We start from the raw sequence: 16,754 nt of genomic DNA on the forward strand, positions 1-16,754 counted from the left end.
ACATCTGTTTACGGTCATTTATTGGCCTGTGGGAATTATGACGGAAGTCAGGTGAGGTTACCGAGCGAACTCAGCTGTTTTGACGGCAAATGATGTGGTCCTGCTGAGGCATTGGATCAGAACACGCTTCTGTGTTAAGTGTAGAGTTCTGTCCACCTATCTACTGAAGACAAATCAATTGATATGATTATAACTATTTTAAACTGTGTTCCATTATGAATTATCTGTTTATACACAAGTGTCACATGCTCCATACTGTGGGAGCAGCTAGCTGTTGGAATGTATATTGATAAACACACACACAACTACAGTGAAGTAGGCTGTAGTGTTATAAAAGATTACATGTTTATATGTTGCTTATAAATGCTAAATAGTGGTGTTAAAACCAAGAGCTGCCAAATTAAGAATTGATGGAGGTCAAAGGTCCGAAATCCCACAGTATAGTGGACTGTGAACACTGCGTTCACAGGTGCAACTTCCTATTAGAGAAGCCATTTTTCCAACATAAGCACTGAACATGACTGCAGCATCATAGCAGACTTCTCGATCAGCGTGGACGTTCAACTGAATTCACACACAAAGGAAGACGCATACATACAGATAATCAGATCTGACACAATCTGATTATTTATGGCTTTTTATCACATTTAGCTTCTTACCTTCATCCTCCTCTTTGTGTTTTATGATTATAGGATTATAAAATATTTTTCCCTCAGTCAGTAAAGGTGTAAATAGGTGAGGTGAGTGATGTTTTTATATTTTCATTCACTACATTTGGGCAGTAGGGTTTTTGTTTGTTTTCAGTCAAATACAATTGGTCAAATGGTCAGAATGCACACACACACTCACACACACACACACACACACACACACCTGTCTTCTTTCTTTTGCTTTCAGGCAAACACTTAATATGTATCTCCATGTCTCTCTCTCTCTCACACACAAATACACACACACTCATCTGGTCCTCACAGGATAGACGATGGGAGAGGAGAGGAGGCTACCGTCACCATGGCAACAGACAGAGAATCCCACACCCCCACCTTCCTACACACACACACACACTCCTGTTGTAGAGTGGTGGCAGAGTAAAGTGTGTGTGCGTGTGTGTGTGTGTGTGTGTTGACAGAGAGAGAGCGAGAGAGAGCACAGGTGACAGAGTAAAAGCATTTCTCTGTGTGTGAGAGTTGTGTGTGTTTGTGTGTGTGTGAGTGTGTGTTTGTGAGTGTGTGTGAGTGTGTGTGTGTGTGCGCGCGTGTGTGTGTGTCGGTGTGTGTGTGTGTGTGTTGACAGAGAGAGAACGAGAGAGAGCACAGGTGACAGAGTAAAAGCATTTCTCTGTGTGTGTGCGAGTGTGTCTGTGTGTGTGTGTGCGCGCGCGTGTGTGTGTGTGTGATGGGTTTGCTAAGGTCAGACGCTCACTGTGGAATACAAATCTGTCATGGCTGACACACTTCCTCCTCTCTCTCTTACTCGCCCTGCCCTTCGCTTGACCCGTCTCTTACTCTCTCTTCTCTTCTTCTTCTCTCTCTCTCTGTGTGTGTGTCTCTCTGCCTCTCTCTATGTATCCATATCCTTCCACATTTTTTTCTATTTCAGCGTCCACAGAGTTGTGTAGGCAATTTCATTTTATCTCTTATCTTTTCTCTCTTTATTATTCCCTTTTCTTCCTCCTCCTCCACCTTATCCTCCTCCTCCCCTCTTTTTCTCTCTCCCTCTCAATTCATCTGATTCTCCTCTACGTCTTCCAGCAGCAAGAAAATGATCTGGGATGACTATTTCTCTCTTTCATTGTCTCTCTCGCTCTGCAGATGTCACCTTACTTTCATTAGAGGCATTAAAACAGAAGAAGAGAGCTTGGAAAGAACAGACGAAAGAAAAGACTAAAAAAGAGACACGAAGAGAAAAATAAATCATTTTTACATCATACTGTATGCCAGGGGGTTTTCAAAGTGACACTGCCCCCCCAACAATGTTCAGACAGCTGTGCTCCAGGAATATCTTCTCCATAGCCTTAGTAATGTTAAAACAATATACTGATTGTTCAACATGAAAAGTTAATATTCATTGATAATGTGCTGCTATTAATATTTTGTTGTTACTTCTATTTGGTAGATAAACATGCTCTCAACAACTTTTGGAACAATTTGGGCACTTTGGGAGACGTAATGTTTAATGTTGCTGTGGAGTCAGCTGTGGGCCACGGCTCGAGCCCCTGTGTTTCTAACCTTTATGTGTTTACATGTAGTCAAACTGACCCCAGTAAAAGTAGCTGAAATAGCTGTTAGCAGCCCCTGTTTGCAATATACCCATACGTACAGACAGCTATCACTGGAATAAAAAACTTGAACATGATGATTCTCAGGAGAGTTCTGTGGTTATAGGAAGTGTCTTTATTTAGTGATTTCCAAATCACTGAACGATTGGCAAAAATACTCACAAGCATTGACTATAATGGCCACGATGAGCTCCAGCAACCGCGGCGCAGCCGTGCCATAGCCGGAGCCAGTGGATTTTAGGGATAAGGGTTTTAAAGTACCTTAACTGCATCCATGAGCTGTGTGTTTAAGCCACTGCTGCTGCTGAAACTGCTGTACATGTTTATAACTGGGCCAAACTACAATAACTGACCTACTGTTGTCTTTCATGCACCTGTCCCTTTCCCCCTTCTGACATAGTAATACGATATGAAAATCATAGATGTTTAGTCTTTGTGACTTCTGTCTTTACTTAGAAGGTCATAGATCAAATTTAAATTTAGTAAATAACTGTATTGGCCTTATAGGATCTGGTATTGCTTGGGCTCCAGTGGTGATAAAATATGATACAGCACTCAGCACTATTAGCCTTGATGAGGAATTGACATTGTCTAGTCATATAGACAAATTTATATCTAAAATGGGTTGAGCTGCTTTCACTCTTGTCTATCTCCAAGCACATTAAAGGGTACAATGTTGTTTTGTGTTTCCCCGTCCTGTGATCCCATTACTCCCATGTCTATCTGTCTGTCTGTCTGTCTGTCTGTTTGTCTGTCTGTCTGTCTGTGGGTGTGGTCTCCCCTCCATGGTCTGGACTAAACAAGGTTGGTGTGATCCCACCCCTAGTGTTTATTCTAACAACTATACCTCAGTTATGCATGTGGTTAATGTGTTTGTTTCCTGTGCCTCGAGTTCATCGGCTCACGCTTGCCTGCCTGCTATTCCTGTACCTCTCCAGCCAGCCATGCTCCACCTTCACCTATCTGTCCTCGGGCCCTACCAGCCGTCATCTCCTCTCTACTTCACCTCCACTCCCTGATATCTTGCAATAAAACTTCATAAACTTCTCTCATAAACTCTGTGTCCACGTACTGCACTTGGGGCAGCCTTGCAACTTCACCATGACAGCCCCACCAACAAATAAGAAAGATCTCCGGTAGCCTTTGCAGGGCAAGAAAAAATCTCTGGCCTCCCTTCTGCTGTGCCTCCTGCATGTTTTTATTATGTTTTTTAATGCTCCTAAAAAGATGCCGGATAAGTACACAGGGTAGTAAGGATAGAAACAACAACAGCAATTTAATGTAAATGGCATCACAATTCCACATAATGTGTGTCTTGTAAGTGTTCAAGAAACCAGCAAATCAGTCCAACGGTCAAATCATCATGAAGCAATTTATGGCAAACACGAAATTTTTAAACGACACAACAGGTCCATCCAAAAAGACAGAGAGAGAAAAGTGAAAACCGGACAAGTGAGCACAGTATGCCAAAGAGTACAAGTGAGGACAGCAGGCCAAAGAGGACAAGGGAGGACAGCATGGCAGAGAGGACAAGTGAGGACAGCATGGCAGAGAGGACAAGTGAGGACAGCAGGCCAAAGAGGACAAGGGAGGACAGCATGGCAGAGAGGACAAGTGAGGACAGCAGGCCAAAGAGGACAAGGGAAGACAGCAGGCCAAAGAGGACAAGGGAGGACAGCATGGCAGAGAGGACAAGTGAGGACAGCAGGCCACAGAGGACAAGTGAGGACAGCAAATGCTAAAACATAGGAGAGTGGTTTTGTATCAGGACAAACAACAGGAAGATGAGGAAACTACGAGACAACTTCATTTTTACTGAAAGACAGCAGGCTGGCAAGCTGCTGCAAATTACATCAAAAGTTTAAGCTTCTCATGAGGGAGGAAGAACCAAAGACAAGGAAACAATGAAGGAAACAAAGGGGAGAAGGAGCTAGATAGATAGATAGATAGATAGAAAGATAGATAGAAAATGGAGGGGTGACATAAAGCAAGGAGTCAAGGACAAACAAACCTTAGCTATCCAACATGAGATTCTTTGAGAGAAAAGAAAGAAGATGAATGAATAGAGAAGAAGAAGAAGAAGAAGAAGAAGAAGAAAGACACCAGATCAGTGGACTGACGCTTAAATCCTGATCCGGCTTTCAGATCAGATCCAGACCAGGGTTTAACTGAGACTGCAATGCAGCGGGAGCAAGAAAGGACTGAGGAGATTGTAATAGAGAGAGAGAGAGAGAGAGAGAGAGAGAGAGAGAGAGAGAGAGAGAGATGGGGGTAATGTCTTCCATATGAATACATTAACATACACACAAAATACACACACCAACAACCCCTCTCTATGTCTCTGTGTCTCTCACACCGCACACATGGTTTATTGAAAATTAAAACACAAATGAAATGATTGGTTAGAAATATTCTTGTTAATTTAAAAAAAAACTAATAAACCTGCACTAGAGAAGTGAAACAGGAAAATACAAATGCATTTCAATTTCTCCTCAAGGACATTTTCTGTTAGGGATGGAGGTTCTTTTAATCTGCAGTGACTGATGCATCTGTCCCGTCGACAGCATTTTTAGTATTCACAGAAGCTGGTAGCCTTTACTGGGAACAGTTATCTTAATATTTGTCATATGTTTGTCATGCAAATAAGCTCTGATAATCCTACTCAATGGTACCTGCCCAGCACCAAACAGCAAAGTTAGCAGCTAGCTAGTAAAGACTACATGCTCAGAGCTCCAACTTATCAAGACTCATGCTCTCATGCTCATTCAACTAAATGTTAGCTAGTTGGTGGCAGCGTCATTTACAGGGCGGCCAGGTCATGCATTAACCGAGAGACTCATGCAAATGACACTTTAACAAGCTCTCATGTCACAAGTCTATACCCTTTAGCGTAGTTTTTTGGACGTGTAGGGCTCTGCTGTCAAGTTAACAATGATTAGCAATAATTTAGTATATATAATATACGTCCGGAGGGTGGTGCGGTGGTGCCTCACAGCAAGAAGGTCGTGGGTTCAAACCCCGGTTGCCCCGGCCTTTCTGTGTGGAGTTTGCATGTTTTCCCCGTGTCCGCGTGGGTTCTCTCCGGGTGCTCCAGCTTCCTCCCACCATCCAAAGACATGCAGGCTAGGTGAATTGGTGTCTCCGAAATTGTCCTTAGGCCTGAATGTGAGTGTGAGTGGTTGTCTGTCTATGTGTGGCCCTGCGATGGACTGGCGACCTGTCTAGGGTGTACCCCGCCTTTTGCCCAATGTAAGCTGGGATTGGCTCCAGCCCCCCGCGACCCTGTACGCAGGATAAGCAGTTGAAGATGGATATACATTAATGGATATACGTCCGGTTAGACTTTCAAAATAAAGGGCTTCAGTGCTTCCCCTACTGCATTGAACTAGGATGCTATGGGTTGCATGATTCTTGCAATGTCTGGATTATATCCACATGGTCGAAATGCACTTATTGTATGCCGTTTTAGAAAACATTGTCAACTAAATCCATTTAATGTAGCCTAATGTAATGCAACAGCTGCACCCTGAAAAAGCAATGAGGTGACTACTACAAATTTGACAATCAAATCTCCAATTGCCTCTATTAACAATATATATGAACAAAATACAATCATCTCCACTTATACATTTTCCCATGCAAGTAGTTACAACAAAGAGTTAAAGCAAAGCCTCTCCAGTAGAGGAGCCTCTATACTTCCATACACTGTAATAATGCATAGCTCCATAAGCGCTGAAGATGACTGAGCTGGGTGTGCTGCACTTTATTCACCTACCATGACTGCCGTTCTCCAGCGTTAATTTAGCTCAGTGGCACTCTCTCGCCACTTCCAACTTCATAGCCTACAAATAAACCACTACACTGTGTCATTTTCAACATCTCTTGCAGGACCATGGATTGTGCAGGTGTGTTTCTCTTTGGATTTCAGAGCATTCGGTGACAACGTAACCCCGAAAGCTGGCCTTCACAGGCAGAGAGATGGACATTACAGGAATATATCTTTGCTTTATCTTTGAGTGAAGGGAAATTATTTGTGGAAGCTAAGCCCCCTCCAGCATCTTGCTACCGTCACCTAAATTTCAATGTTCAATTTCCAATATTCACTGGCTGCAAAAGATGTCTGCTTGAAGGACAGTTTGATATTGTTAATTAAATAGTTGTTCAGGACATACAGTATTTGTATTAGATTTGGTATGTACTGAGTGTGATTAAAATGTTAAGAATTGAGGTTTCTTTTTTCTCAAACACTCATATCGTCCACAGTCCAGTAGGGGTTGCTGCATCCACTTCCGGTGGCTATGGGCTTATCCAGTACAGTACTGTACATAAACATCAAGAATCTCAAAATTAAGGAGAGTACATTATCTTGCACGGATTTGATGTTGTTCTGACAGTTTACCTCTACCTTAACATCCATGAGAGCTGCAACAAAGATAGTTAAATAGTTAGGATAGTTAAAGTCCAGCAGACAGGCTAGACAGATAATTGTCTAATGAATGCATTATGCTGCAATAGTGCATCAGGCATTGGTTTTCATCCTGGCTCTTATTTATCAGACAGTACCTTTGGCTGATAGTTTAATTTGAGCTGCCAATGTGTCAGAAAACAAATTATTCTTATCTAGAAATATGTGTGAAAGCGCTTCTGACATAATCAATCAGAAAAATGTGACAAATCCAAACAAAATAGTTCATCTAAGAACTCTTCCGCTCTCTTTTATTTCTTGGGCGGCTTTCTATTTTAATAAAAATCTAGTTTGTTTGTTTTTCTCTTCATTTACTTTTCATACAATGTTACTGTTTGTAGATTTAGCCTTTCTGGAGGAAGATCCCCAGATACCCTGGTTAGGTTTGGTCCCCTGATTTAAGCTAAAATGTCTGGAAGTTGGCTGATCAGCTTAGGGTTGGGGCGATGTCTACAATGAAACATCAGGATGGACGATGTCATCGGGTGCGCGTGCACACACGGGAGGCAGCAGTCGTTATGTGCATGTGTTCTCACACAGACTTCACTCAGTAAAAAAACATTGGTATACTATGTTACAAGTCGCGGTGGATATTTTACTCATGGACCAGGTAAAGCAACAGTGAACACACAGGGTGCAGATGTTGGTTTCAGTTGTTTGATAGGCTACATCATTAATAAGCCAACGTGAGGCTCACCTGCTGCAGTGATAACGGATCGCGGGTGGAAATATATGGAAAAAAGACGAGTTCTCAGTCTTAGGCGACTTTATAAAACATACTGCTGATGGTGAAAATGGAGCGGGGGGGGGGGGGGGGGGGGGGGGGGGGGGGGGGGGGCAACCTGGGGTGTTCACCTGAGGTGTAGGTGTGTGTGAGTGTGTCAGAGTGTGGGGAGAAGAGAATTCTGAGCCAGGTGCAAAGCATACTTAAAAACAATAATAAGAATATTCGTGGTCATTAAAACCAGGGTGGTATAATGTGAAAATCTGTTGGGGGGTGGGGGTTTTACAATCACGATGCCGGCTCAACTTGGTAATGTCTGTCAGCCATCGCCGATGGACGATGGCATCGTCTATCGGCCCAACCCTAGATCAGCTATACATATTTATCATTGACTGGGATTATTGACATGGTTTTTATCTATAAATGCGTTCAAACTGTGAATTTGGCTGCTGAACCTTTTAAACAAAATTCCTGGGGGTTGAGAAGTGATGACCCCGACTCCTGCGGTGGTGCTGTCCCACTCAGAGAATGCACAGACTTCACAGATACTGAATCTCACTCCAAACTAGCATGAAAAGTTTGCAGCCCTGGTCATTTCACCAGCCTTGTACAAGCTAGGTTAGCTAGCGTGATAGTGTTGGTTGGCTGAAATAACGCCATCGTAAGGTAGCAGACATCATCCAAATACAAACATCAATCTAAACTACCCTCCCACCACCGCAGAGACCTGGGACACGATTCCCTGCAGCAGTACAAGTCAATACTGTTGTATTTTGATTTTATAGATTCTGATGAACATGACTAGGAAGCCAGTGAGGGACTATGTAAACAACCGGGACGAGATGAGTGTGTGGAGTCAAACAGCGTTGCCACCTACCTGGGTTCTGCATGAATGAAACCACTTGGCTACAATGTGTGTGCTGGTATTTTATAATGTATGATGTATTTGTAAAATGCATTTGTGAGAGATTTTAAGTACTTGAGGGGGAAAAAAACATTGTATAGTGTGTGTGTGTGTGTGTGTGTGTGTGTGTGTGTGCGTGCGTGTGTGTGCGTGCGTGCGTGTGTGTTGGTGTGTGCGTGCGTGTGAAGAGTCAGTCCAAGGATCAAAGCATCGTCAAGGGTAACAAGGTGGTATGCTGACAATCAAACACACACACACACACAAACACACACACACACCCGCGGTGATTTCTCATGGGAATGTCTGATTGGCCGCTGTGAGCCTGCTGGGATGCTCGGTTCCCGTGGCGATAGTAACCAAGCGATAACACCAACCATCTGACCCTCTTAATGTCTGTGTGTGTGTGTGTGTGTGTTGCCATCTGTGCTGCTGGCTCAGGGGAGAAGCAACACACTGAACAGTGATTAAAGCAGAGACAAAGGAAGGAAAGAAAGGCCATGTTACATGAAGACGTACATTGGTAACTTTCCTACATTCTGAGACACAGACACCAGAGGTTCTTCATGTCTGTTTTCATCTTTTTGCTTACTAAATTTAGTTAGCCAGGTAGTTAGCTAATGAGTGTTTGTCATTGAAGTGGATAACATATCAGTTATCAAAGTTGTTCGATCCACGCACTGTTCACACTACACTCCAAAAACTGTCAGCGAGCAGAAAATTAGGGCTGAAATCCTGTAGTGTGAACTCATTCGTTTATTAGTTAGATTTTAGTCAGTCAGTTATTTAGCTAATCGTTTAACTCGTTTGGTTGTCAATCGTTTGTCAGATAATAATGATGAAGTATTTAATCTGCTGCTCTGAGTTTCTCTTCATTCCAACAGAAACACTGTCTTTACTCACTGAGGCTTTCATTCTCATTCCCACTCGGCTTTGTCATTCTGTCCTGATACTCTTCCTAAAACACTTCCTGCTGATCTATCGCAATAAAGAGACTCTGTGAAACAGATGAAGGAGGTGTTGAATGCAAGTTATTCGATATATGAATATTAGTGAATATGGATAATCCAACGTTTCACATAAACAGAATCCTGGATCACAATCACAATATTAGACCGTGTGTATGTAATGCCTCGTGCAGACTACATGACTTTCAGTGTCGGTCGATGGCCGTGCTGTTCACACTACACAACTTGCGGTCTTGTGACGGAAGTCTTGAAGTCGTTGTGGCGTTCACACTACGTGACTGATCGGTGATAGGGGGTCACACACTACATGAGCTGACAGTGTGTGTCACACCAAATCAGGCTTAAAATCGTGTAGTTTGAACTAGGCTTGACTGGACTCAGTGTCTCTTGCCATTTTTGTCCTCGCAGACACACACAGCCACTGATCCATTTGGATGAAGAGTGATTCTATTGTGCAGACTCAGATGTCTTGCAGACTGGCAGAGCTGTTCATATCTTCATCTGTGTGTGTGTGTGTGTGTGTGTATCAGATGGTAGTAACTGCTGTCAGACTACATGACTAGCGTAATTTCAACCCCAACAACAAACAACAACACGACACAACAAACACTGACTATGCCAAAAGCAGTCACCTCCTGCTGTTCTCTCAGCTGCGACTCTGACCGACTGCAACATGAACCGAGCGGTGGAACAGAGCACAGCCTCCTGGGACAGGCCCAATGAATCACTGCTCAATGTTAGAGTTCAAGTATTAACTCTTTTTTTGAGACATTATTAAAATATGGCGGCTGGGAGGGGTAAACAGTCAACTAAAGCAATTTTAAGATCTCTTCATGTCACTTCAAGTGGGAGGGGAAACAGCCTCCACTGAGTCAGATATCTATACTACTACTACTAGTAGTAGTAGTAATAATAATAATAATAATAATAATATTAATAATAATAATTGTCCCTTTTTGTAATTATCACTTTTTATGATGACTTTGGTGATTATATATGCCATAACTCGAATTAATAACTTCGCTAACTTAACTTGTAGTTATCACTTCGATAAATCAGAATCGTGACCTCAGTAACACATATTTATCACACTTTTCCAACACATAATTATGACTGAGTAACTTAACTTTTATTGTAACTTCCATAACTAGTAATCATGTCTTTAATCCTGTGTTTTTTCAAAATATGACATGATGAGTCATGACTATGAGACACAATGTCATGATTAAACCGAGCTTAACAAGCATCAAGATTGTTTTTATTATTTTTGCATACACTTTCGGAATCCATGTTCTTTTTCACTCAATCAAATGACTAAATTAAATTACTTATTTTAAAAGCATAAGATAACAATTTGAGTACAAATTACTTAATTTTAAATTTATATAATTTTAACTTTAATAATGCATTTGTGACAAAATGGTTAATTTCTGCAGGTATCAGCTTTAAAACAGGCAAGACTGTTCTCATAACTATCTGACTGCTCATGTACGTAGCAACCTGTTCATAACAACCCAATAGAAAAATATTCCAAACTACTGTAAAGAACTTTTTGTTTTGCTCCAGCATTAATTTGGTGATTTTCTCCCTAATGAATGTAAATGCAGTAAATGTTGCAGAATCATCTGGTTAGGATTATAAATGTTAAATACCAACATGTAACAAGCTCCCAGATGGTGGTGCAGTACAATTTCAACATTTTAAATGCACAATAAAAATCAGCTGTTTGCGCATCTATTGTATGCACACTTAGATGAGCTTTGTCTTGCAAATAAAAATACATTCCCATAGAAAGCGTCAGTTTCTCTTCTGCTTAACTTCAGTCTGGTGTTTGCAGCTTTCAAATGGTGCACTGTCTGTCAGAACAAAGTACTATCTGATCTCTATGTGGATGTTGCAGCATGTTCAGTTAGCAGCAGCCATAGTGGCTCAGTGTTTCTACACTGAAGAAAATTATAAACACTTTTGTTTTTGCCCCCATTCATCATGAATGGGGTCAAAGATCTAAGACTTTGTCTATGTACACAAAAGGCACATTTTCGAATGGCCTTTTATTGTGGCCAGCCTAAGGCACACCTGTACAATCCCCATGCTGTCTGATCAGCATCTTGATATGCCACAGCTGTGAGGTGGATGGATTATCTCAGCAAAGGAGAAGTGCTCACTAACACAGATTCTGACAGATTTGTGAACAATATTTGAGAGAAATAGGACTTTTGTGTACATAGAGAAAGTCTTAGATCTTTGAACTCAGCTCATGATGAATGGGGGCAAAAACAAAAGTTTTGCGTTTATAATTTTCTTCAGTGTATTTGTGTGCTGATGGACACAAGACTGTAAACACACTGAAGCAGATTTCAGTGTGTCACACTAAAACTGTCTGACTGAAAATCTGCCGAGTTTAGATTCAGATTATCTCAATTTCACACCAGGTGAAAACAGGTATTATTGCCATACAGAATTTATTACTGCAACATAATGCAAGAAAAAGAATAAAACTGACCACAGAAAGTTGTAAATCAAGTGATGTCATAAGAAATACAGCGAGGTCAGAGAGGAAATTAGGACATGACAAGAATGAGGACAACAAATGATGAGAGCAGGTTGTGTTTATCAATGAGCAGCGACAGGGACATCACATGTATCAGCTATGTGTGTGTGTGTGTGTGTGTGTATGTTTGTGCACTCCTACCTGGTTCTCGAAGCAGCAGCTGAGCCATCGCCTGCGAGCTGCCGGCTGAATTTTCAGCTACACACTGATAAAATCCTTCATCTGATTTCACCAATCCCAAAATCTGCAGGTTACTGCCGTCCTGAGTAGCAAACATGTACAGCATGTCAATAAAACCTTTCAAATATCCAAAATATCTAGCTTAGACCATTGTACAAACAAAAAAATGTAAGAAATTTAAATTTAAAAAAGTGTGTGTGTGTGTGTGTGTGTGTGTGTGTGTGTCCTCTCTTTACAGCAGATTATGGGATAACAGAGCGATATCCAGATTACCAGATTACGAGTCTTCTACACAAACACTGTTTTCATTTTAGTATTTAATTCCATTTGCTGTTAAGATAATGTCAACGTTCTCTGTGAATTTCTGTGTAGGCTCTGCAAATATGCTTCTTGGAGGTAACAAACATTTGTTCTGTCTTTTTGTTATTCATGAATATGAGTTGACTGGGAAGCATTTTTGTGAAGACTTTTTAAATGTATATGCTAATATGTTCCCAAATGTTTTTGTCTAGTTTGTAACCTATACCTTGTCATTCTTAAAATTGCACATTTATTCTTTTACACATTAACTTACAGAATATTTGGAATCAATGTTGCTCTTTTAAAAATTGGCCTTAAATACTGAACTTAAAGAATGTAGCTCAGATCCTCAAATTTTTATTTTGCGGATTCATCACATCATGTTAGAATTCAAATATTTCATTTTGTTCTTATTTTTATTCATTCCCCAGTTTGTCCTTGCTGGCTTTTAGATATGCAGACAAGCTTTTGTTTAAAACCTTTCTTGGATAATAAATGGAATCTATGGACTCCAGGAACCACCAGTTAATATAAATTTCAGTCAGACCAATGTTGGAATTTCTCCTGAAGAAGGAAGGATATTGTTGTACTAACTAAATTAGTATAAAATATACTTATAATATAAAACAGGAGCATTAGAAATAAAGACGTGTCTCTAATATAAGATTTATGATTGTTAATCCTCCACTGGAGAATATATGGTAATATGAGAAGATTAGAACATTCATCTTACTATAATTTTATTAATAAGACTGCAAAATTTGTGTTGACTGTTGTGTTTTTCAGTATCTGACTGTAATTAGGCTTCTGAAAATTGTTTTAAGAATAACTGTCTTTTGTAAAAAAATATATTGTTCATCATAATCATTATTAAATATTTTAATATTTATTTGTAACATTAATTTTCAACGTAGTGACTTCAGAGTCATCCCAGCTGTAGATATGGTTCTTTTCTTTCCAGGCACAGACACATGAATACTCACATTCTGATAAAAAATTATTTTCCACCATTCAGATGGTAAATACAGTACATTTCCTGGGTTCTGTTTGACTCACCACTATTTGGAAGTAATCACTGGGGATGACTTCCTCTCCGTTTTTCATCCAGCGGACAGTCGGCGGTGGGCTTCCTGTCACAGCACACTCCAGCTCGATGTCGGTGGACTCGTAGGCATATGTGTTGGTCGGGTAGTTCAGGAACTGAGGAGGCACTGCAGAAATACACAAAAAAACACAACACATAAACAACAGAGGAACAGCTGAGCACCCCTAACACTGACTCAGTTCTAGTGTTGTTCGGCACCTTTGTTTATTTTCCTTCAAGATTGTGTTTCACATTAGCAAGTTTCTGTTGCGACCTCAGTTAATTACAGACTAATTAAAACAATTACAAACTGAGCCCCAGCTTATTACTGAGGAGCTGAAAGTGTTTGATCTCATTAGCCTCCATGGATCATTACTCGTTCATCTCCTCATGGTCATTTGACGTTTTCATTTTATATTTTCAGGTATTTATCTGTGGCCTAATGCTAATCTGGCAGACTACATTCAAACCTTGGCAGCGGCAGATTACAGTTGAATAATCTTGTAGTTTGGCTTTTGGTTGATGAGCTAACATTCCTGTTTCACTCCTGTTACAGAGTAACAGGACCATGGTATGTGTTTTCTATTGTTGTGGATTTTATGTGGTTTGATGTCTGGAGCACTGGATCAAATGAATTTGCTCATGTGGGATGAATCGGAATGTGAAATAAGACAGGAAAGAGTCACAGACTAGTTGGTCAAGAAAGTGGGAACTTCAGCAGCCTGTGCAAATAAGAAATGGATTAACAAGTTTGACCTGTGATCTTTAAAAAGTGATCATATGTTTAAATTGTCTTGCTTGCTGTGCTGCCCCCAAGTGGCCAAGAATATCAATGCCATTTTAAAGATACCAAAACAGGAAATTAAAGGAAAATGGATGTTATGGCTTAGACATGTTTTTAGCATCAGTCAGTGTTCTCAGAATAGTTATAACATTTTAGCATAGTTTTTAGCATATTAAGCGTGTTTGTGAGATTGTATGTATTTTTTAACTAGTTCCTTCTGCAGCAGGTTTGAGTCATTTTAGCTTGTTTTAACATGTATTTATCTTACATGTAGCTGTTGCTGTCTGCATTACATTCTAAGCTTTCTTTCTATTTTTGCTGTTCGCTTCTTTTTGTTTTTAAGTATATTATTATATTATTATACCTATTATAAGCAGGTTTCTGGCGCATTTTCAAGTTTTTAACATTATAAGGCGATTTTACATTCCATAATGTGATCAGCAAATTTAAGCCATTGTTAGCTGTTATAGTGTTTGCTACAGTATTTGTAAATAACGCACAATGTGTTTTTTTTAATCAACCGGTGAATCAGTAGCTACCTGGCTATTTGTAAAAAGTGGCTGGCCAAGCGAAGTGTTCCGACTTGTAACTGGAACGCCGTCAACTCGGGTGTGACGTCATTCCCAGTTCCGACTTCCGAGGTAAATGGAATGCAGCATTAAGTCAGTGTTCTTTGATTTTAAGGTGTTGTTGTGAATCCGTATATGGTTCGTTTTTTGATTATTTCGTTTCAAAACGGAATCGGGAAAAAAAACCAAAAACAAAGTTGTTTCTTGGTTTTTCCGTTTTAAAACCAAAACAGAAAGACAGATAAACAGAAAAAAAAAAAACAGACAGCGTTTCTGTTTTAAACCCAAAACGGAAAAATATTGATTTTGATATTTAATGTGTAGCTTTGTGTGTTACACTTGATAAACCTGCAGCAGATACACCTGGGCGAGGGGGATGCCTGATTAAATGTGATTAAGTTGAGCTTGAACATCAACATAAGTGAGGCTCAACGTTCAGTTTGTAACTCACTAGCAACTGGGACAGAAGTTTCCTAAGAATCCTCCGGTTTTGAAGATTTCTTCAGTATCGAATTAATTCAGTGATTAATTAATTCAGTTGTCAGTACAGCCAATGGTGCACAGCAAACATGAACTGTTATTTGTTAAATTGGAATTATTAACGAATCATACACAGATTAAAAGGTTCGGGTAATTTTCATTCAGCCTCTCTACACTGTTTCGACCTGACCTTTATGTTCTTCATGAGATGGAAGAATTAAGAAAGTTCTGCGGCGCCGCGGAGAGCCTTCAGCTACAGTAACACATGGATTAGACTATGTTATTGAACTATGTTCAATAAACACTTATACTGTACCAAATCCCAGGTCCAAATCCCTGTTTTCCCTGTGTCTGCACTCAGCAAAAGTGACTTTAGCATGTTTTAGCTTGTCTATGTTTGACACTTTGATCATGTTTTTTTAGAATGCCAGGCATTTTATATATATATCTGGAATTAATAGTCATTCATTTTGTGCTCTAAATTTCACATCTCATCAGCAAAACCCCTGAACACTGAAGGCTCAGGTGTGATTGAAACAAATACGATCTGACACACAACCCCACATTAAGCCACACATTGTAATGTTTACACTTTGTTTTTGTAAGGATTGAACAAAGAGATTAGATACAGCATGTTAACTTGGAGGCTTCAGCGGTGCTGGAAGTTGTATATTGTTACCTTTGGACAAAACCACACTAGCTGTTTCCCCTTATTTTCAGTCTTTACGCTAAACTAAGTTAAGCTAAGCTAAGTTAAGCTAAGCTAAGCTAAGCGAAGTCGCTGCTACCTGTAGCTTAATTTCTAACTGACAGAGATGAGAGTCGTGTAAATCTTCTGAATTATTCTGATCTTGTGATTCTCAGCAAGAAAGCATATAAGTTTATTTCTTAAAAAGGTTCCTTTAAACTAGAACACGGTTTAACCTTGACTGACCCAGGATTCTGGATACAGTCAAATCATTGACTGTTGAGAAGTGATGGGAGCTGCAGAGTTCATGTGACTGCTGGTAAACTGTCTACAGGCTCACTACATTTTAAACAGGAAGTAGCTGCCACGTTTCAACGCCTTTTAAAATGGGGCGGCAGCTTGTGACTGTGAGGGCAGAGATGTAAGACAGAAGCCGTTTTGAGCCTCAACAGAGATGAGGACGAAGTCTGAAGGGCCTCCTGCAGCACCAAACACCACAGAGACGCTGTCAGCACTCCAAGACAACAAACATTCTCCCGCCAGCAAACACAAACACACTTGGGAATGTCCTGTTACTGTCAACACACACACACCTCCACACACACAAACACAAACACCCACAAACACCTACACACACAAACACAAACACCCACAAACACCTACACACACAAACACACAACACCAACACACACACAAACACAAACACCCACAAACACCTACACACACAAACACACAAACACCAACACACACAAACACCTACACACACACACACACACAAACAC

General features: G+C 40.4%; 1 protein-coding gene across 1 annotated transcript in view; it reads right to left on the bottom strand.

Moving 5' to 3' along the window:
* dcc (DCC netrin 1 receptor) overlaps nt 1-16,754 on the bottom strand; it is a 370,318-nt gene that overhangs the window by 135,085 nt on the left and 218,479 nt on the right. Inside the window, exons 8-9 of the mRNA XM_046066250.1 lie at nt 13,424-13,578; nt 12,029-12,149 (exon numbers count right to left, since the gene is read on the bottom strand). Of these exons, the coding sequence (XP_045922206.1) occupies nt 12,029-12,149; nt 13,424-13,578 (276 nt within the window). The remainder of the gene's footprint in view (nt 1-12,028; nt 12,150-13,423; nt 13,579-16,754) is intronic.

The sequence above is a fragment of the Micropterus dolomieu genome, linkage group LG13 (genome assembly GCF_021292245.1).
Source record: "Micropterus dolomieu isolate WLL.071019.BEF.003 ecotype Adirondacks linkage group LG13, ASM2129224v1, whole genome shotgun sequence".
NCBI classification, from domain to species: domain Eukaryota; kingdom Metazoa; phylum Chordata; class Actinopteri; order Centrarchiformes; family Centrarchidae; genus Micropterus; species Micropterus dolomieu.